Here is a 21,976-nt window from a genome sequence, read left to right on the forward strand (position 1 = left end):
GGGACTGCTTTTGTGGTCATTAGTTGTTTAGCTCTAGGGAGCGTCTCCAAATGTTCAAATTCAGAAATCAAATGGGAAAAAAAGCTAAAGGCACGAAAAAGAGAGAGAGAGAAAATCTAACTAAACTAAAAAAGTTATGGTAATTTTACATTAACAATAACATACACATAACATTACACATCTTTAAAAAAGAGTACCTAGACAATAAGCCGTGAAACTTAAAGAGCTGTGTTTGAAATAATTTATTTTTAGCTACCAAAATGTTGATATTAATACGATATATAATTTTATATGCAAAACAATAATGGTTAATCAGAGAAAGATAAAATCATGATGCATCTTTTGATGTGTAGCCTATAAACATAAGAGCTCATGATAATGTTGAATAGAAATGTAGTGATCCTAGCCTATGCAAATTAAATGCTAATAAATAATTTCAAATAACATCAGGTTATTAAGAAATGCCACAAATCGCTAAAACATTAGATAAAAACTTAGCTTCTCTAAAACTTCAGCAGCTTCTTGGTCTGTGTCAGCTGACCGTGATTGCGTCATTACGTCGCCCGAGACGGTGCGTCGAACACAGGAAGTTGAATTATCAGCTGATCCTGCTGGCTGTTGTTGATGCCTGGAAGTTGCTGTTGTTTGAGCACTGTGTTGCTCTTATCTGCTCCTGACATTGAATGCGCATTAAAAACGAGAAAGGGACACAGTGGGCATTTACCGGCCGACGAGCTTACGAGTAACAAGGGAAGCGTCTCACAGCGAGGACTTTGAATTTACGCACTAGCGGCAGAAGAGCTAGCTCCAAAGCTTGAAGCGTCGGTGAAAGAAAGAAAGAAGGAAAAACAGCAGAGACAGCGGACGGCTTGGCGTGTTTCTTTGTTTGTGTCCGGGAAATCGGAACCGCGATTTTATTCTTGATTTTTTTTCTGCACATAGGTTATTTATATTTACTTTACCACCATTACGTGGAGGGCAGCTAATACGCCAGCTAACGTTAGCACATAGCGCAAGGAAACAGTCTTGTTGTCAAGGTTTGATGCTTTCGTAACCGCCCGACAGTGACAGATAACGACAGCTAACAGGGAGAGAAGCCGGCTTTGATCAATTATTTTCGTGCCTGTGTGTTTTGTAGCTGTTTGTCACAGGGTCAGCTTCTCTCTTGGTCTTCTGGAGACACAGGACAAAGCACTGTAGCCGGACAAGTTGATGGTCACTCGTTAATGTGTGTCTATTGGAGACGTTTGTGGCTGTTCAGCAAGTTTGACCTCTATGCTTGTTTATTCTTGACTTTAAATTGACTTCATTCAGGTTGTTTTTGTCCGTATCGATTTGAAACTAAGTAATCGGTTCACTGACAGCTGGCCTTGTGCGTTTTAAATTCTCTGACAGATTGCGTAAGTTGTTTGTGTGCAAGCTGTCAGCCTTTGCTGGGTAACTTGTTAAAGTGTTATTTTAAACTTATGTTTCTTAGTAAGCCCTAGGTTTTCGACCTTAGGTGGCGTTGTGGATATCCTATTACATATTTAAAACAGTTGTCATTCTTCTATGATACAATTTTAATTTCAAGAACATATGACGTGATACATTGGTCGCCTATTACTGTGTTTTAATGCATTTGGTAGCTTTAGAAAATCAACTAGATAGAGTTATGAATTAAAGTAGCCTCCTGAGACTATTGCGAAACAGCACTGTGATTAGGGAGAGACAGGTGGAGAGAAAGGGTCCCTCTGAGGGTCCCATAGTGTATTGAGGTGAGGTGAGCTGCCCCCTACTACTTGCCAATGCTGGATCTGGAGGTGGTGCCTGAGAGATCACTAGGAAATGAACAATGGGAATTTGCCTTAGGTGGGCTTTCAAATTACAAAGACACAACTCACACATATGGCACGATGTTAGTGGTACAGTTTACAGCTGTTGAACCCTAACGCTGGCGGAGAAATACTGTGGCTTCCACTCATTTGCATGTGATTACATTTCTGTGTCTTCAGGGATGCCATTGGCCCAGGCCATCTCCATTTTACAGAAACACTGCCGCATCATCAAAAATGTCCAGGTGCTATACAGTGAACAGGTAAGATGTTCTCCCTCAAACCAAAATACTAATCAGCCAGTTCAAGTACTATTTATTTGCCGTAATAACATTGACTTTACAGTTAGTATTTTTACAGTATGTAAGTAATTATAACTAAATGTAGCTTATCACATCCATCTTTACTGGTGTCTCTCAGTTGATAAAAACAAACAACGATGTTTATATCTTTGCTATTACAAAGTTTGTCCACCAGAGAGCACTGAAAAGTTACATTTTCCACCATTTAAAACTCCAAGTTAACACACAGGTGGTTACAATTCAATATCATTCCTCAGATTCAGTAACTGTGAATGAAATTATTTAGGAATCCTGTTTTTGAAACACTTTAGGCTGCATATGAGATTGATCTAAGGGCTGCTGGAATCACTCCTTTTCAATTTAAACTATGTATTTAGTGCACACTGTAAAGTCTTTGTCCCATATTCTAAAGGTCATCATCAAAATCTGCTGATTCTGATTCTCTCTATTTGAATCTGCCTTTGTAATCATGTCCCCCTGAGTTCTCTGTTAATAATTTTGTTTATCTTTCCCCTTCAGACACCACTCAGCCATGACCTCATACTGAACCTGACTCAGGATGGGATTAAACTGCTGTTTGATGCCACAAATCAGAGACTCAAGGTAAAAACATTGTATTTTAGTTGGGAGGTGTGGGGTCCTTCATAGGGAGAAGCAGAACCAGTGTGGGCATTGAGGCTTAGGCTCTGAGAGATTTGGGAGACTAATGTAGAGACATCCTCAGTCTACTAGAAAGCTTTTTTCTTTTTTTTTTTTACAGCGACTCTTTCAATATATTGTTAAGCATTACAAAGGCATTTCAGTAAGCATTGAACTTGGAGTTGCACAGCAGTAGTTAATGAGAGAGGGTATTAATAGCAGTAGCAAAGAGTATTAGTTTCTTCCCATTTATAGAAAAATAGCAAATAAATGACTAATCCTTTGTGTTTTGTAATGTTTTCATCTTTCTGGGTGACAGGTGATTGAAGTGTATGACCTGAGCAAAGTCAAGTTGAAATACTGGTGAGTAGAAATAGACTGACAAAATGGCCAGAATTAAAACCATGTTGGGCCTTCAACATAGTTATATGGCTTTAATCTACAGGCACACATCTACAGTGGTTAAAAGTATTCAGAGCCTTTCTCTTTTTACACACTGTTTACTTTTAAATTAATCACATTTAATACAAGATACAAAAGTACTCAGACACTTGATTAAGTACTTAGTACAAACCTCTTTGGCAGCAATTACACAATCGCATCTTCTTGAAGAAGCTCTCTACAAGCAGTTTATACCATAAATGGGGTGGTCACTGTTTCAGAGTGTGCATGAGGCATCGCGTGACACAAAATGTACATTGTTTTGTTTACAGCGCATCAATAGAGCAAGTCACTCGAGTAGAAACATTACATTGCATTACGTACATAACTCAGGTTTTCTGAAGGAAAAGAACACGATCCAGCAACACATAGCCTGGTAAATGTCTCTTAGACATTCTGATGTTGTGCTGAGCAGAACATCTGAAAGGAAATGTCCCCTCGCTCGCTGCAAATATTCTGGACTATTACCTGGTTAATTCCCACCTGGGCTCACACAGACATTAAGCAGACTTTTTACTATAGGGCTCACAGGATTAAGTCTGGTTCCAAACTAAATAACTCTGATGTTTGCAGCTCACTCAGGTAAAGTTTGTAGTAGTTCAGGGTTTCAGTGCATGCTTGAATGCAGCTTAAGAGACTTGTGCCAGAGTCTTCATGAATGTCTCAGTATTTGCTGCATTCAACCTTCCTCATTTTCGACCAGTTTGTCCCTGCTCCTTAGAAGCTGCTCCATAGCATGATGCTGCCACCACCATGCGTCACGGCATTAGCCATTAGATGAACTGTTTTGGAGTTCTTGCCATTGTTAAATTTTTGGTTTATCTTTATTAAGTGTAGTTTGATGAGAGTTTTGTCCATATAAATTAACTACACAACACAATGTTTGAAAAACAGTGAAGGGGTCTGAATTCTTTCTAAAGCCACAGTGTGTAGCCCCTGTATGTCTTGATGTTTTTTTTTTTAAACCTTATTTATTGTCCTTCAATGAAATCAATTTAACTTTACTGGCGATAGCTTCTTAATTAAAGCAGTGCTGCCTGTATAAATACGTAATAGATTTAACACTGACCCTGCCTGTGTGTGTTATGTTTCAGTGGAGTTCATTTCAACTCTCAGGCCATCGCCCCCACAATAGAGCAAATAGACCAGTCATTTGGAGCTACACACCCTGGAGGTAAGTTCTAAAGTACTCACACACTCAGGTTGTTTGCTCTCATAAATATATATATATATATATATATATATATATATATATATATATATATATATATATATATCAAACTCCCTATAAATGAGAAAACATAGGTTATAAAGCACATGTGCTCGTGAATTATAAAACTAGGTGTTATATTTGCACGCGTGAGCCTACGTTTGATCTAACATACATCTTTTACAATATGTTTTTTTTTTTTGCCTCTGACACTCCAGTTTACAATGCTGCAGAGCAGTTGTTCCATCTCAACTTTCGAGGACTGTCCTTCTCGTTCCAACTGGATTCATGGAACGAAGCTCCAAAATACGAGGTGAGAACATTTTCATTGATTTGCTTTTCGGCCACTTAAAAAAGAGCTGCGTTGTTGGTTTTTCATACCGTATGGGAATCTGGTCAGCCTTAGGATTTTAGTGATTACCCTTGAACATGTTCTTTCAATCCCTATCAGCTTGATGTCACTCTAATAAATAACTTGGGGCTGAATAAACATGCCTAATGCATGAGAATGTTTTCGTCCTGCTGCTTGTTTAATCTTAGGTACAAATTATTTTTTGATTGGATGTCCATGATCCACAATGTGCAGAAATGTGATTATTAAAACATCCGAGGACACAAAACATTCAAAATAACCAGAACACAGTCAGAATGCACCAAATATTAATTTCTGTCTTATTCTGTTGAGAGTTCAGAGACTGATTGCAGCATAATGTAAAAACTGCAGGAGGGAGTTCAGGGACTCAGGTTAGCTCAGACAACAGTTCATAATTAATTTCTCCAAGACAACGCACACACCCAGCAGCTACCAATTTGATTTTTAAGACAGGATGGCGCAATCAAAGAAAATTTGCATGTTTACACATAGTTCATGCTTTTTTTGGGTAGTGATGTCTGCTCTCTTTCACATGTTTAGATTGGTAGAATTTACAGCTGAGGTATAAAGCTATAGGTAGGATTTATTATATAGCTGTATAAGACTGCATTAGTTTTATGTAGCTCTACCTGATAAAAAAAAAAACTGCCCACCGAGTCTGTGTGCATGTTGTGATAATGGTGTTTGAAGCACGGTTGAATGGTTATGTGTGATTCACCGAAACAGCTGCCTGCGATTATTACTTGTCAGTGCATTGAAGCTAGTGTGTTTGCCCCTTGTGTGCAGGGGCAAACACACTAGTTTCTTCTGATGGTTTCAGACTTAATATTTGCATTAGCTTTAGCACGTTTCCTGTTCATCACTAATTACCATGTTTTTTTTTTTTAAAGAAGATTTTTAACTAAAACAAACACTATCCCATTTCCATTCAACTTAAAGATGCCCTTCAAACACATTCAGAGACCATAAATATATAATACAGGATAATCTTTTTATTTCCACTGTAACTCCTGGATAAACACCATCTAAAAGAATGCACATATTTTGTAGTACAAAAACAAGTAACAACTGTTGATTAGATATTGTACCCACAATCAGATTAAAGGTTTCTACCTGACACAGGTCAAAGTTGGATTAAAATTCAGTGTCACCAACCAGTAAATTAATTGTGTAAGGCTCGTATTTAGGTCACTCCCTGACTTATGGGATCATGATTTATGTTTTACTGAGAAAATATATTTCTGTAAAACATGTCTTTGTTGTTCAGTTTTCTTAATATGTGTGTTATTATGTTCAGACGCCAACACACAGTATGCCTCAGTCCTGTAATACTCCCAGTTGTTTTGCCTTGGCAGCCTAACTTTGCCCTGGGTTTGGCCTCCCTGCAGATTCCCCATGGCGCCATGGTCAAGAGGATGCACATCTACACTGGCAACAACCTCCAAGAAACAAAGTAACATTCACATACCTATTATCATTATTATTATCATTGAAATGATAGGAAACAATCTCAAAGTGGAAGGCTGTTGTTTCTATATAGACAGTTTTACTGTTACATACAGATGTTGAATAGCAAATTAGCTTCATACTGGTCAGTCAGCAAATCACAATGCTCCCATGTTGCAAGAAGAGACAATAATTATTAAGATCCTTGTTTCAAATATTAATATCACTTTGCAAAAGCAAATCACTAACACAAAGCCTCAGAAATGAGAAGACTACATTAATAAGACAAACACACACACACACACACACACTCTCCTCTGTCTGGCTTCAGAGCTCCAGCCATGCCATTGGCTTGTTTCTTTGGCAACATCTATGCAGAGTGCGTGGATGTCCTGAGAGATCGGGCCGGACCTTTGGGCCTCAAACTGCGTCTTCTCACTGCAGGTAACATACCGTACAGTCGCATCATATTCAGACCCCTTGGCTTTTTTGACACCTTTTACTACATTGGTACAGTTATTTTAAAGTGTCTTTGCATCTCTTTCATTTCTTAACTAACACTCATTCATTTGTCTTTATCATCACTGTTCCTGTGATTTAATTCCCTGGTGTTTTCTTGTTATTTCAGGTTGTGGCCCTGGTGTGATGGCTGATGCTAAAGTGAGGTCTCTAGAGAGGAGCATCTTCTTTGGAGATTCATGTCAGGATGTCCTGGGCGCTCTGGGATCACCACATAAAGTCTTTTACAAGTCTGAGGACAAGGTAGGAAGTCTTTCATTACATGTTTAATTATGGTAGCTTTACCTGTTTCTTATTAATTTAGCAGCTTGTTATATTCTGATATATATAACCCGTCTTATATAACCCTGACAGCTCAGTTCTCTGCTGGGATCATTAAAGTTTCTCCCAAACCAATTGAATCAGTTAATTAGTAACTATTAATAATAACTAACAGTTTTTTAATAAAAAATCATTTCTTGTCATGTTCTTGTTAACTTTAGATGAAGATCCACTCTCCATCGCCTCATAAGCAGGTTCCTTCAAAATGTAACGATTACTTCTTCAACTACTTCACACTTGGAGTGGTACGTATGCTCACGGTCAGCTCATTTGTGTGTTACTTTTAAAGAGACTTCATTAAGCTCAGTTTTAGCCACAGGATCTGGACACCTTGTCACTGAGTAAGTCATGAACTCCTCTCAGCATTCTAGAGGTAAATGTGAGGCCATCTGTCCGACAGCTAAAGTTTGATATTTGCTCATGCAACAGGACAGTGATCTGATGCACACCAGTAAATCTACGTCTAATACAATAAAGATTTAAAATTGCTCTATTTAAAGAGCTCAACTCAATTGAAATGAATTGGTGGGATCTTTTTAGAGCTGTACATCAGCCATTTCTCAAAAATCTCAATGAACTGAAGCAATGTTGAAAAGAAGAATGGGACTAAATTCCTCCACAACGTTGTGATAGACTGATAAAGGTGTGCAGGACGGGATTAATTCAGGTTAATGCTTCATTTTTGTGGAATAAATAATAGTACAGAATAAAAGTTATTGTTTGTCTGAGGTTGTATTTACTTGATACTCCGACCAGCTATGATCACCAAAATAAAAGACGAGTTCATCTGTCAGAATTGAGCAGTCACTGTTAAATTCTCTGAGTTAAAGCTTTATTGCTCAGTTTCCTCGTGAATGCGTGTGAATGAGGGGTGTTTCTTATTTTTCAGGATATCTTGTTTGACTCGACATCTCACCTGGTGAAGAAATTCGTCCTCCACACCAATTACCCCGGACATTACAACTTTAATATGTAAATAGTTCGCTGTATGGTTAACTTGCTTCAGTCTTTCGTTTTCTATTGATTCTCCATGCGTTAGGCCTTAGTTCTCTTCCATTTATGGATTTTCATATTCCCTCTCATCCCAGATATCATCGATGTGACTTTAAGATTCCACTAGTCATTAAGAAAGGTGAGAAGGTTTTCACAAAAGAATCTTTTTTAAATGTTTCAGCGTTATCTAATATGTATGATTTGATTTATTTTTTCTTTTCTTTTTAATTCTATCATTTAACACCTGTTCCTCCTGTTTTGTCATTTTGCACCTTAGAGGGCGCTGAGTCTCAGACAGAGGAGTGTGTGTTGACCACCTACAGCAAGGTCAGTTGCAGACACTTTGTGGAAACTGTCAATTCAAAAGGTGGCGCTGTGGTAGTGCCGTAATGATCTTTGGTGTCTTTCTTAGTGAGTTTAGCTATCTGAATTAGTTTGAATGTTGTTAGTCTCTGGCTGCTGCATCACCAGCAAACCCTTTGTTTCATGCCATACAAGTTGAATAATATGTGTAATCTGTTAACACTTACTTTCTGATGATAAAACACAGGCCTTGCAACTTCACCTTTATACACTTTAAATATCTGACGACAGTCAAATATCAACAACCACAGACAGTTGTTATTCTTCTGATCAACCTTTTCATTCAGGTCTAATAACCTTGTGACTGAAATCAGTGTTGGTTTTTATCTACTTCCACAAATATCGTCTCTTGATTTGTCTGTTAACTTTTTGTTTCTCCGTCAGTGGGATCAGATTCAGGAACTGCTCGGTCACCCAATGGAAAAACCCGTCGTGCTCCACAGGTAAGTACTGGTGGACAGATACTGCAAAACGGGTCACACTGTTAAACAGCTGTGAGTTTAAGATCATAGGATCTGTTTTATTAGTTCACAAACAGCAAAGGTGACATCATGCAAGTGAGTGTCGTCTCTGTCTTGTGTTTGTCAGGTCCTCGTCAGCCAACAACACCAACCCCTTTGGCTCAACCTTCTGCTTTGGACTGCAGAGAATGATCTTTGAGGTAAACACACTCCACAATTATAGAGATATAGCTGCTGTGCAAGTTCACCTCGGCCATTTGGGAATTTTGCAGAAAGTAAAAGAAACTCTTACCTTCCATGCTGCAAATACTACTGGAGTCATGGCAACTGGATTTCTTTCTTGTTGAAACATTTCACTTCTCATCCAAGTAGCTTCCTCTCTCTGGCATTATAATGTCAATACATCTCTTTTCTTCTACAGGTGATGCAGAATAACCACATAGCATCAGTGACCCTCTACGGTGCTCCACGGACCACCGGTCAAGCCCGACCCGAGTCCAGAAGTAGTTCCCACTGAACAAGTAACCAGAACCACATCCCATTGAATCTAGTCTGTCTACTGACTGAACGTTTAACCCAGAGTTATTCTCTCCCAGCTTAGATTCCAAACATTGAACTAAAACACATCAAGAAACTAAGATAATCCAAAAACAACCAAATCAAACCTGTCTTTAATCAGCTTTTCCTCGTGGGTCCTAAAATGGACTCTTTCAATCAAACACACAGCTTTGTACAGTCAACCCAACGTAGACCCCCAAGATTTTGTAAAACCAGTGAAATCATTTCTTGGCTGAATGGGAATGTCACAGCTGTGCTGCAAATAGACGTGGTGAGGAAAACTGCATTCAGCCAGAGCTCAACCTTTTCCTGTTTGCATCCAGTGACTGCATTTGTCCAGGATCGTAGAAGAAGAGTTTGTCCATACTGTAGTTTGGAGGCCATGGTTCCGACAGTTTGATGTAACGGTAGCGACAACAGCCTCCATTACGCTGATGGTGATGAGACAGATTGCATTTAAATATCATCTGCTGCAAATCCCTACATGGTAAACATCGTACATGGAGAGCTCCAGAGCAAAACTCTCGAAACAGTCTCTGGTCTTACACATCAACCGACCACACTGCCAGCTTAACCAGTACCGCCTGTCTTCCTGCCACAGCTTCACAACCAGACCTCACAAGCTCAGTCAAAACCTGGACGGCAAGAACCAAACCAAACCAGCCCAAACAAGAGCCATCAGAAGGACAGAGGACTGTAACCAATAACGGTATGAACAAAAAAAAAACAGGAGAATCCAGTTTTTGTCACTTGGGAGAAGAACCAAACATACTCAGGGTTTGGAGACAGACGTGGTCCAGAGCATAGCCCGCTTAATGGCCGGGCCAGTCCTGAAAGCAAACGTCCAGCTTCATCTCCCGAGATTATCGTCTTCATCGTCAACTGTTGTCAGTGGTGCACACAAACGCACACAAGCATGCACACACAACAACATCATACACCCTGTCGACCCACAGCTGTTGTTTTCTGCAGCTCTGGCGTGACCTTAGCGTGTCTGGCTCCTTGCTTACACACATGCACCCCCCTCCCCTCATACAGACACATGCAGAGCCACATAGGAGGTGCATGCTGATTTGTGAATCGCCATTTCAACAGACTTTAATTCAAGCACACGCAGCATTTCAATCCTTTCACTAGTACAATTTACGAAGAGCTGGTTCACGTTTTCAAACCGCAACACAAACGCGGAGACTCGCAGGCATGACGCAAGCATTTGCATGAACTTGGCAGGCGTTTCTGAATCGGAGGAGACTTATTACAAGCACAAACTGGCAACCTTTTGTGTTTACGTGATCCCGCATGTTGTGAGGGGCTTAGACACACAGTTTCTTTATGTCTCTACTGCCCTATTTCACTCACTCACACCATGACTGTTTTAATTTCTTAAAATCCATGTTTTACATTTGCACTAATGCACATCTTTTTACTTGATTGGTTGATTGTGCCCTGTCCTCAGAGACTGAGCTGTGTAGAGATAGTGGTGTGCGTCTGTCTGGCTGTCATTGTGAGGACACTTTTACAATATGAGGACATTTTATCTGGTCCAGGTGTTTAAGAGCAATTTCAGGGTTAACGGGTGGTGAGGCAGTTAGTTGTGATAGTTAGGGTTGGGGTAAGGCAGTACACGTGGTAATCAAAACAGAGTAGATTAACATTGCCTACGTGACAGTAGGGGGCTAGGGAATGCATAACGTCAATGAGTGTCCTCACACTGACTACCATACAAAAGTGTGTGTGTGTGTGTGATGTATCCACATGTTTGGACAGGGGAGAAGGGGGGCAGTGTTGGTTACACTCTTCTCCATCTTATGTGCGCTTTTATCTCCACAACTGATTATTAATGCATTGCAATTCATCCCCGAGCAATGTCTGCATTTATTTCTTTGTCGAATTGCCAAATGCTACAGCCAAAGACATTTTTAGGATTTCATTTGATCGGCTGACATCACTGTAATCTGTCGTCCAAACTCGTCCAAGTTCCACGTGTTGGAACCGTACTTAATGTTACATCTTCTGAATTTAAACTAAAAGTCAATGCCTCTGGTAAAGTCTCTAAATTCAGCTCCTGGTCTCTGTAAGTGTTGAGAGTAATTACACACAAGACAGAAATAGCTGCCTTCAGCCTATGTATCGTCTAGAAGCAATGACGCAGCTTGTGTTAGTGTCTGATTATACAGTGGTTATTGTCTTTAGAGGGCTGCAATTTAAAGAATTACCATTATTTGTCTGTGAATTCAGTTCATTTCTATCAGTCATTCCATCATCACAACATCTGACTGCAGTTTGCATCTCCCTCCCAATGTACACATTCAAATTGTTTTTCATTACAAGTATTTGAATAAACTGTGTATTAATATTAATACACACATTCTCTTGTATTGTCCCTTGATACAAATGCCAATTTTTTTTTTTGTTTCCTTTTTTGTTATTTTCACTATTCAAATTTCTGTTGCTTATTTGTAAACATGTGGTGTGTAGGCACCAGGGTCAAAGTTAGAAAATATCTGGTAGCTGTTCACAGCTGTTAACCTCCAAAATCACCTGAGTGTAGTGTTTTATTTCCTACATTTTGCTAGGACCCTGAACATCCCCAACTGACTAAATGAATAAAGTAAATGACTTTTGGAAACCAAAGGGTGTCAAATTATCAAATTATCTCAGCTTTCTTCACAAAGTTCAGCCTGTCAGCTGTATTGTAAAGCAGATCTTTAACAACAACAACATAAATATTTTCGTCACAACATCAGAGGAAACCAACCTCATTCAAAGTTTCTGAATTATGACCCCGTCAGATTTCCAGTCATAGGCGAACATTTCTCTGAACAGTCTGTTCTGAGAAATAATTTCTACTCGGGGCCCTGATGCTTATAGAGTTTGTGTTGTTGGTGTCTCTGTACAAATGCTGTAAATAGTTGTACTCTTATTCTGGTGTCCTCTTATTTACATGGTCTTTATTGGCTTGGCACAGACACAGCTGGTTCAGGCATTGAGTATCTCAATATCCCCTCTTTGATTCAGATTAGATTTAAAACTCAGGAGAAGGCATCTGCTCACAAACTCATTAACAGTCACTGGAAAGTTATTATTGTTATTTTGAATCCTAGACCACTCAGTATTGAAACTTTTCTACATGCAACGCTTAAGGCTGCAAGTACACAGAGCCCTGCTTCTGCTTCGCTTAAACTGCACCCAGAGTAAACACGGGCAGGGAAAACGATAATCCTACTTCACATGTGGACCGGAAGGGAGCGCAGATAGAGACGTCGTCATAGAGTGGACAGAATCTTGATTTAGCTTGTTGCTAGATTTGACATGTCCTTGTTTACACTAGAGTTACACTAGAGAGAAGTATCTCTTTAGCTCCAGCTTTCCTGTGGCGTGGAGCCAGGAGAGGGTGAATGTTTCTCAGCTTGTTTTTTATTTATAAACTGGGAACCCAAAAAGGTACGAAATGTTTGAATTCCAGCAAATAAAGTTTACTTTCCCATTGGGTTCCCAGGTTCAAGGCGTGTCAGAACGATGCCTGATCAACACACTGTTCCATACTCCTGTTTTGGTTGATCCACATTTCAATAGGGAGACGGATGTATCCATTTATATTCAAGCTACATTCAGATATTTTACTATCTCTTGCTTTTGTGCAAGTTAATACAAGGAAAAAAAATAACACAGAACTGTTGAACATTGTGCCTCATCTCCCACCGAGCCTGTCTTTGACTTCTATCTCCTCTGTAAAAAGAAATCTCCTTGTACATACGATTTGCATTTGAACTGCATCATTGTACAGTACGTATGTGTGTGCGTGTCACTGAGCATTAGGAACAAGCTAACATGGTGTTATGGCCGTCTAGATTCATTTTAGTTTTCTTGTTACCTGAAGAAAATGTAAAGTTGGGTTGGGTTTCCTAAAACAAGGATGCTTTTTTTCAGTTTATTTCCATTTTTCGTTTTGTTTTGTACGTTTCTGTGGGGTGTGCATGTTTTTGCAAACCACCCAGAACAATGTAGACTCTTATAGCCCATCATAGTTGCTGTAGAATTGATGATTTGACATATGAGTTTCTGCCAAAAGCAAAAAGGAGCTTCCCAGAAGATGATAGATAGAGGATTTTAATTAAAACCTGGAGGATAAACCATTTTTCATCTCCCTACACCCTCTGCTGGATTTGAATAAACTGATAATATCCAAAAGAGTTTAGAGCTCTGCTCAACTGGAAGCAGATGGGTCAAAGATGACTGCCAACAAAGCCAACAGTGAACAGTGAAATCAGGAGACTCCTTTAGGCAAAAATGCTTAATGCTTAATTATTTCGAGGAGGTTTTGGTAAGCCCAGCCCAGCGTCATAGATGGTCGCTGCTGTGATGATGCATTGTTACTGAGAGACACGCAGAGCGGAGCCGTTAGGTGCTGGGGAGTCAATCTCACCCAAACTCAGGTGGACATTTCGCTTTTTTTTTCTTTCTTTTTTTTTTTTTTTAATAGAAAAACAAGTGACAAAACCAGAGTTCTGTGCAGCTTTTAAATTTCACCTGTTTTTCTTTCTTTTTCTTTTTTTTTATTACATCAAATGGAGGAATGAGTCATAATCAGATTGATGTAATTTACAGTGGACAGCTTTGGTTCAGTGTAACAATAATCTCATATTAATGCTTTTAATTGTATTGTCTGTTCTTGGTATCATATGTCCTGTTGCCCATCTCCTTTATTCTCCTCAGAATATTTTTGTGGACTCATTTTAAGCCCATTTCTGGAAATGGGGCAGTTATACTTAATTAAAAATGTGGAATTCATTGGAATGTGGCGTTTTTATATTTTGAATACTATAACTTTGTGTATGAAGAAATATGTAGATTAATTCAGCATGTCCACTGCAAAAGGCAATAACAATACCATGTAGTGCAAAGAGAATGATTAGGTTGACTCAAAGCTTTGCTCCAGCAAATTCCGTTTGACAGTGTTTGATGATGGTTGTTGAGATGTGCACTCTCTAACAACTCCAATGCAACTTTTGGACTTTTATGAAATCAAATGCTCACTGTTATTTGACATCAAAGTTCATTGTCTGTGTGTGCAACCAGGATATGAAAAAAATAATAAAAAATGTGGATGTGAAAAAGATCAGGAGGTTTTTATTTCAATCTAGAATCTCAAAGTTATATTGAAAATGTGACTTTTGACTTCAGGCATGAACTAAACCTCAACATCTGTTTCATATTTCAGCCTGTCAGGGTTATTATTATTCGTGTGGAGTTTTATTGTGATAAGGTAAATAGTCTTCTAATGGTATTCTTCCCTATAGAGTTCTTTTGTATTCTGACTCTTCACCATCTTGCTTTTATTTCTGAAGCACCACTATATTTATTCAGTAGAAAACAGTAACAAACAATGACAATAAACATTTCCAATCTTGCAACTATGCAGTTGCGTAACCCTTGGCACCGATGATAAACCCTCGATTAAATGACCAAAGTGATTTTTGAGCCTTTTGCCTGTTGATGTCCTAAAAACTCCACCAAACTCCACTAAATTTCAGCACTTTCACCCATTGGAGGCAGTACTAAATCAAGCCCAAGGTGCTAATGGGGCTGCCAGCTGCAATTGGTTAAAGCCTGTAACCTTAAATAAAGAAATAAAGGTAAGAACAGTCTCGTCCCAGATATTAGCATAACAAGCATGGTGTGACAACACAAACACACTTTATAGAGATATGAACTTATGAACCTAATTTCAGGCCAATCCATAGAATCGTTTTTGAACTGTTCCAGACTTCCCCAGTGCAATGCTGCTAGTATCACTTAAAAAGGGCAACAGCTAAAGTCCAAAGCACGTGAGATTCTTTTGCATGGACACAAATGAAACCCACGTTATGTTTTGCTGCTGGATTGCTGGTGAATATTTCCACGTTTATATTCAAAAATCAATCTTACTTCATTAACTAACTATTTTAAAGAAAAAGTGTTCACAAGCGTGGCAGTTCAAAGATCCGGTTTTACTAGAAACATTTTGCCGAGGTTATGTTGGTGTGTGTGTGTGTGTGTGTGTGTGTGTGTGTGTGTGTGTTTTATGGTCCCAGCTGGTTCCCACCTGTGCAGCTAGTTTCCAATTAGGCTTCAGTTGTTGTTCCTCCAGGGAACAGATAATGCGACCATCCATTTGTGTCTATCCAGCATTAGGAAGAAGGGAACGTCATACGTGAATACAAACAGAAAACAAAAGATCTCCACTGTCTTCTCCGTCACCCCAGTCACCTCCAGTCTTTGCTGTCCACTGAGTCAAATGAAAGTCTGAATATATCTACTGCTGTGGTCTCAGACGCACACACGCATTTACACTTTGGGGTTAAACCAGCTAACCGCATGTACCTATATTGTATATGGGATTTTGATGTAAACATTACAACACAACACACTGTGAAGATTACACATTCAAATATCCAGAGAATGCTCCCTAGTTGTACAATGTACAGAAACACTCTGATGATAAAAGCCTCCATTTTCTGAAGCACATTTGCTCTCAGCCAGTTCATTTCCCCAGAGATGATCTGCCAGCTTGGATAAAGTCTCCTTTGACTCAAATGTACTTTCGAACATGCCTCAAGCCTTTTAAATTGGCCACAAATCCTGCATTATGCCCATTTTGTAGTCTCTAGGGCTCTTGCAGATCCCACTAGGACGTGAAGAAAATGACTAATGCGTGACAAACACCTGTTTCTCTCCATAGTTTGTCTCCTCTTCTGTAATCTGTCCCATCTTCCCCCTCCACTTAAAAGGCCTGGATGTCGCGCTGGTTCTGTTGTGGCAGCTAAGTTTAGGATCATGCAGGAGGTTCCACATCAGCCAGATCTGAGGGACGCTGAGGCTGTGAACAACCATGAGTTCTCGGTAGAAACAGGGGTCAAATGTCTGAAGGTGGGGCGCTGCAGAAGGTCGGGGGATTCCGAAGGTGCGAAAGCCCTGGTGGCGTGATGGTTTGACATCAATCCGCTGGAGGCACATTCCCAGAAAGACATCATCGATAGGGAACAACTCCACCTAGCCAAGAAAAAAGTCAATTTCAGCTCAAAGACCTCTAAAACAGACATGGAAACAAGTAGAGAATGTCCAACTTTTACATAAGTACCTGTTGACAGGCAGAGCTAAGTCTCCGAGCTGTGTGTCCAGACATAACAAACCCTCCTCCTCCAGCGTAATTTGGATACAAACCCCCTCCATACACGAATTCTGGCACATAGTACTTAGAACTGCGCCGACGAATGGGTTTAGCATGGATAATAATGTCACCCACAAACAGGTCCTCATCTGGCTTTTGACCTTGTAGCATCTCTAGTATGTTTTCTATGTTAACATACACATCAGCATCGCCCTTGAAGATGAATCTGCATGAGAAAGAAAAGAGAAGACGCATCAACAAAGGAAAGAGGAACAGCAAATTTAGGAATCAAATCAACTTTGCTTATTGCAGCTTTATAAACACTGACTTGACATCAGGACAGCTGTTGTTGACCCATGTCAGAAAATGTGTTTCCTTCAGTGTTAGGTTAAAGAAGGTGTCCTCAAAGTCCCAGAGCAGAATATCCCTAAAAGTTTCACTCTCGTAGGTCAAAAGTCGATCCCACAGAGGCAGAGCAGTCTGGTTCCTGGGAACCCCCAGCAGGAAAACAGTACGGATGAAAACACCATTTTGGAAACGTCCCTCCTTACCCCATGTCCGACGCACCACCTATAAAAATGTACAGAGAGAAATTATCTGTACATAATAATAACAAACCTGTACTTTAGCAAAATGTTATTTATTCCTACATTGACCAGATGGAGCAATTACAGCATTCCAACTTTTACACTAGAAAAAGCTGTTGAATGAGACTGGAAATGACTGAGTCTAAACATTAAATATTAATTAGTGCAGCTTTAATTTTTTAGGGTAGCCATTGTGCCATTTGTTATTGTTTATGCAATAAATTAAGATGCACTGATTCTGATGTGAACATGCATATACATACAATACATACTCATTCATCCAGTGTTTAAATAAAAATGATAATATATAATTGAATAAATATAAATAAATAAACATGTTTTTTGGTAAAGGAATACAGTAAAGAAACGACGGCACATTTTACCTGACGTTTATCAAAATCAGCAGCAATAGATTTCACTGCAATGAGCATATAGGGAGCAGAAGTAGAATCTTTATCTATCCGTCCTCCTGCTCCTCCAATGTGACATTTCTCTGGCTGGTCTATGAGCAGCTTAAAGTTTCTGTTGTCCTTTTGTCTCAGATATCCCTCAAAGTCAAATGGTGGCATCGTGGGAAGGGCACGGCCAGGGGTTTTGGTCGGCACTGCATTCTTCCGTCGAGACTTAGATTTTCCCTTAGACTTGACCTGAGGTTTGGACTTGGACTGAGGTGCTTTAGAGTTGGACTTGGGCTTGCAGGGAGGCAGGTGTGGCTCTGAGGAGCTGGATGGGTACTGCTGATTAGAAGACATGATGTGAGAGATGTGAGGGCAAGGATGTTAGTTTAAATAAGTGAACAACACTTAAACATAAACACTAACATAGAGTGAGATGCGCTCTGTATATGCCGTATGAATATTCATATGGCACATACAGAGTGGTCTGATCCTGCCCTCATCCCACTAATATTAGAAATGAGTACCAGGCTAACAAATGAAAATCTTCTTGCAACATCTTTAGGGCATTTGGTCACACTAGTCCTAGTTGGTAACTATTGAATCGACCGTCATGGAATTTGGTCCACGTATACACTCAATTATTGGAAAGGTGAGGCCAGTTCCTCTGTTTTTGCTACAGACTGGAAACATTTGGGTTTGACATTATCATTTGAACCATTTTTTATGTGAGCAGAAGTATTGGAACATGTCATTGACAGATGTGTTTTGTTTCCCAGCTGTTTCTTATTACATTGATTATTCAAACAATAAATGAATGTCTACACTCAGTTTCAGATTTAGGTTATATTTATAGTTAAGAGGTGTAACCAACATGAAAACCAGAGAGCTGTCTGTGGTTGAAAAACAAGCAACTGCGAAGCTGAGGGAAGATGGAAAATCAATCAGAGCCATTACACAAACACTGAAATGAAATGAAACTAATTGAAATGTCCCAAAGAAGAAAGAAACCACTGGTGTAACAGACGTTAAATGGGTAGATTAAGGAAGACAACAGCAGCTGACGACAGAAACCCTCACTCAACCCTCCTCCACCCCATCACCGCCTTATCCTCAAGGGCACTCCAGGCACCCAGTCAATTCCATGTTCCTCTCTCGGCCTCAGGGGTTTGTTCCTATTTCCTGTCCTCGCTGACCTAGAAGTTGCAAAGCTGCTCTTCTAACTGGGGTCTATCCACCAACCATCTGCTTGAGTTCATGCACTAAATTTTTATAAACACTCTTCCGATCTCTCCTTATTGAACTAAATATTAAGTCCCATTCACTTTAATCTATTTTAAGTCTGTTCCAATACTTTTGCTCAGATGAAAATGGATGGGTTCAAACAAAAGGTGCTATCTCTAAAGTAGTGTATCAGATGCAGATGTAAACACCTGGAAATAAAAGGTGAAATGTTGATGTCTTTTCTTTTCATCTCTGTCCATGATGCCAAATCCAAATGTTTTCAGTCTGTAGGAAAAATAAAGGAACTGGTCTCACTGTTCCAAAACCTTTGGACGGGATTGTACATATTTCCCTCTGCATTCCCATCAAATAGGATCAGGTCCTACCCCTGGAGACTCTTGGCCCACTTTGGCCCTGTTGGTTTCCAGCAGGGTCCGACTGGAGCTGGTAGAGCTGTGGACCTCCAGCTTCCAGACAGGTCTGTCCCATCCAGAGGACACCACAACCTAAAAACACAGGTTGGAATGACAAATGAATCACAAAACAACTCACACCTATCTACAGTAAATGTGGTGCCATGATTTGCTCCATCCTCACCTGGCGGGCATAGAGCAGCAGACAGAAGAGTAGCAGTAGCACTAGGGTGCACATCACATCTCCCTTCGCATGGAGGATCCGCCTCAGCGTTACCATCTTCCTCAGCATCTCTGAAATACTTTAGTAAAGACGGCTCAAAGAGTGCATTTGGACGGCACTGCTGCAGGTCATCCTGTATCTCACACGGTAGTCAGGGTTAATGCACTCGTAGACGTCAGCCAGTTTGAATTTAGATTTAAAGGCAACTCGAAGAATTTGATGAAGAAACATAGCAAATTTTCATTCTTCATCTCTCCTGCGTTGCTAAATATCACCTCAGACTTCACATGCTGTCTGTAAAAATATATTCCTGCTTCCTTTCTTTTTTGTGTGTGATCAAGCATGTGCTGTTGACTAAAACATTGCAAATGACAAATCTGTTTCTTAGAGTGCATGTCGCTCAAATCCCTGGATGGATGTCCACTGTTGCTGGCTCTATTCTCCGCTTGTCATCAGGCATCAACGGAGGCATCCTGGTACAACAACTGCAACCACAAGCAGCAACAATTAAGAACCAAATTACAAACACTACAAGCCAGAAATGACAGAAAAAGTTATCTGAAAGTAAATAGATATAGTAACAGATAATACAGTTTAAATCTTTACTGTTAAAACGATACAGCCTTGTTACTTGTGTCTCCTTTCTTTTGATTTAATTAAGAAAGTAAACGGGATCTATATAAAAACAGTTTCAAAGTTGTGAGACCTGTTACTGATAAAATAGAAATCTTAATGTATGATTATCTGTGTTTGACTTTCATCCCCAGTCCTCTGCGATCAGGAGGGAGTGTCTGTATCTTACGTAAGTAAACATGAGATTACCAACTATTTCAAAGCACACCGTGTTCAAAGATTTATGTCACTACGAGCAGCTAGTGTTGCTGATAATAACCTGCAGAAATCTCACTTTTTCAGCTGTGTCTGCGCAAAGAGCGCAAATTCCAGACGTGATCTTTGCGGAGTTGAGAAATTCATTTCACGTTGCACATGTTTAACCTTAATAGCAGCTCTGTCTGTTTTTTTTTTATTTTAATTCTTAACTGTATGCAGGGCTCCCTGCAAACTTACCAGACAAAACGGAGAGAGCAGAAGAGCTGAGACTGACCTGAGCTGCAGCGCACGGTCCACTCCGCACAGTCACACACAAAGTGTCCGTGGGAGGAAAGATCCTGTGAGGAGGCAGATAAAAACAATCAAGATGTTCCGCTGAGTGTGAGGAAAGAAGATGATGAGACACGAACCCTGTCTCTCTCTCTGTCTGTCTCTCTCTGTCTGTCTGTCTCTGTCTCTGTCTCTCTCTCACTGAGCGTCTTTACGAGCTGCAACGTTCATGGTGCATTTAAGTGCGGTAGGAAATAGTGTTTAGTTTTCTCATAAAGGATGGGGGGAAAAAATTGAGCAAACCCAAAATTTGTGGGTTTTTAATGTGAGTATCTGAACTATGGTCATAACTGGGTCGTCAAAGTTAGGTTGACGGCTGTATGAAAGTCTCAGCTCAGTTAAAACACACAAAGTGACCAATAAGAGAGATATCACAACTTTAAATAGAGAGAAATTACAGTTGAACAATCATCAAAAAGCCATAATGACTGCAAACAGTTGAAAATGACCATAAAGAGCCACAGCCCATAGTTTGTCTGAATTTCTTTCAACTTATACAAAGGTTTTTCAAATTGCAGCACAGAAAATGTGTAGCTCTAATTTTTTCATTTCTTTATTGATAACAATGACAATCGTTAGATAACATTAGCATAACACTTCTGTCAGAGTCGTAAATACAATCTGGAAAATAGCTAAACAAAGGGGAATCTGAACGATTTAAAAGACAAACGCGGGGCACAATATTCTGCAACCTTCCTCTGTTCTAATGGGCCAGAACATTTTAATGAGTCAGTGTCCAGATAAACGAGCTAAGAAGAAACACTTGAAGGCAGCCTCCTCATTTTTTGGCCTGACCACGTGACTTGAGCTGAAAAGGAGAAACTTCAAGCCAGATGCCAGCACAGCATCTGGAGAGGGTGGAAAAAAGAAGACAGGCGAGACACAGACACAGGAATGAGAGTGACTGAAGGTTATAACATGTCTCACCTCTGCCAGGGGGTCTGCAGCTCAGGACTCCAGGTGACACAGATTCATCGTGTTCAGTGACCCTCCAGCAGGATGGATATTTTCCAGTGTATCTCTTATTTCTAGGACTGTGACTCCAGTTAGAGGATACAGGAGTTTGAGGCCACTTTGTAGGGTGAATAAGAGCAAAAGTGACTCCAATAAATGTATCCAAATGGTTTCAAGCCTTCAAATACAAAACCCTGCCCACTGACTCCAGCCACAGCAAATTATAGATAAAGTGTCCTGGAGAAAAACACTAAACTGTCAGCTCCTCTAGTGCAGGTACACGCTGGCTCGAGTATTATTACTGTAATAAATGTATGTAAAGGACCACTTTGACAATGTTTACAATGTCTTTAAGAGCTATCGCACTTACATGACCTTTTGGCTTCAGAGAAACTTGGCAGAAAGTGCAGAATGTATTACTGCTCGACA

The 21,976-nt window shown here is 39.9% G+C and overlaps 2 protein-coding genes across 4 annotated transcripts; one reads left to right on the plus strand and one right to left on the minus strand.

The window, feature by feature from the left end:
- The first annotated feature begins 595 nt into the window (after window positions 1-595).
- On the plus strand, window positions 596-13,918 carry c6h16orf70 (chromosome 6 C16orf70 homolog). Of its 2 annotated transcripts, none has more exons than XM_026365221.1 (16): window positions 596-1,851; window positions 1,995-2,077; window positions 2,636-2,719; window positions 3,075-3,118; window positions 4,291-4,370; window positions 4,625-4,719; window positions 6,135-6,232; window positions 6,557-6,669; window positions 6,854-6,987; window positions 7,227-7,310; window positions 7,955-8,037; window positions 8,154-8,197; window positions 8,336-8,385; window positions 8,806-8,864; window positions 9,010-9,082; window positions 9,304-13,918. In XM_026365221.1, the coding sequence occupies exons 1-16, from the start codon at window positions 1,788-1,790 to the stop codon at window positions 9,397-9,399; spliced, it is 1,284 nt and encodes a 427-aa protein (XP_026221006.1). In that variant the 5' UTR covers window positions 596-1,787; the 3' UTR covers window positions 9,400-13,918. The 2 variants fall into 2 exon arrangements, with proteins under 2 accessions (XP_026221006.1, XP_026221007.1); XM_026365222.1 differs by having other exon boundaries at window positions 6,168-6,232.
- Window positions 11,842-20,693, minus strand: b3gnt9 (UDP-GlcNAc:betaGal beta-1,3-N-acetylglucosaminyltransferase 9). Of its 2 annotated transcripts, none has more exons than XM_026365220.1 (7): window positions 20,538-20,693; window positions 19,394-19,917; window positions 19,183-19,302; window positions 17,561-17,911; window positions 16,919-17,160; window positions 16,561-16,816; window positions 11,842-16,472 (listed from the first exon to the last, which is right to left on the minus strand). In XM_026365220.1, the coding sequence occupies exons 2-7, from the start codon at window positions 19,499-19,501 to the stop codon at window positions 16,128-16,130; spliced, it is 1,422 nt and encodes a 473-aa protein (XP_026221005.1). In that variant the 5' UTR covers window positions 19,502-19,917; window positions 20,538-20,693; the 3' UTR covers window positions 11,842-16,127. The 2 variants fall into 2 exon arrangements, with proteins under 2 accessions (XP_026221005.1, XP_026221004.1); XM_026365219.1 differs by having other exon boundaries at window positions 17,561-17,914.
- Between the last annotated feature and the right edge of the window lie 1,283 nt (window positions 20,694-21,976).

This window comes from Anabas testudineus, chromosome 6 (genome assembly GCF_900324465.2).
Source record: "Anabas testudineus chromosome 6, fAnaTes1.2, whole genome shotgun sequence".
In the NCBI taxonomy this organism is placed as follows: Eukaryota; Metazoa; Chordata; class Actinopteri; order Anabantiformes; family Anabantidae; genus Anabas; species Anabas testudineus.

Excerpts from the sequence above, each read along its gene's own strand:
- b3gnt9 (XM_026365219.1), bottom strand. The coding sequence starts at position 19,501 with ATGCTGAGGAAGATGGTAACGCTGAGGCGGATCCTCCATGCGAAGGGA. Across the intron at positions 19,303-19,393 it reads TGCTGCTCTATGCCCGCCAG|GTTGTGGTGTCCTCTGGATG; the intron begins GTGAGGATGGAG and ends CTGTGTTTTTAG. Across the intron at positions 17,161-17,560 it reads CTGATTTTGATAAACGTCAG|GTGGTGCGTCGGACATGGGG; the intron begins GTAAAATGTGCC and ends ACATTTTTATAG.
- c6h16orf70 (XM_026365221.1), top strand. The coding sequence starts at position 1,788 with ATGCTGGATCTGGAGGTGGTGCCTGAGAGATCACTAGGAAATGAACAA. Across the intron at positions 4,720-6,134 it reads ACGAAGCTCCAAAATACGAG|CCTAACTTTGCCCTGGGTTT; the intron begins GTGAGAACATTT and ends TTGCCTTGGCAG. Across the intron at positions 7,311-7,954 it reads ACTACTTCACACTTGGAGTG|GATATCTTGTTTGACTCGAC; the intron begins GTACGTATGCTC and ends CTTATTTTTCAG.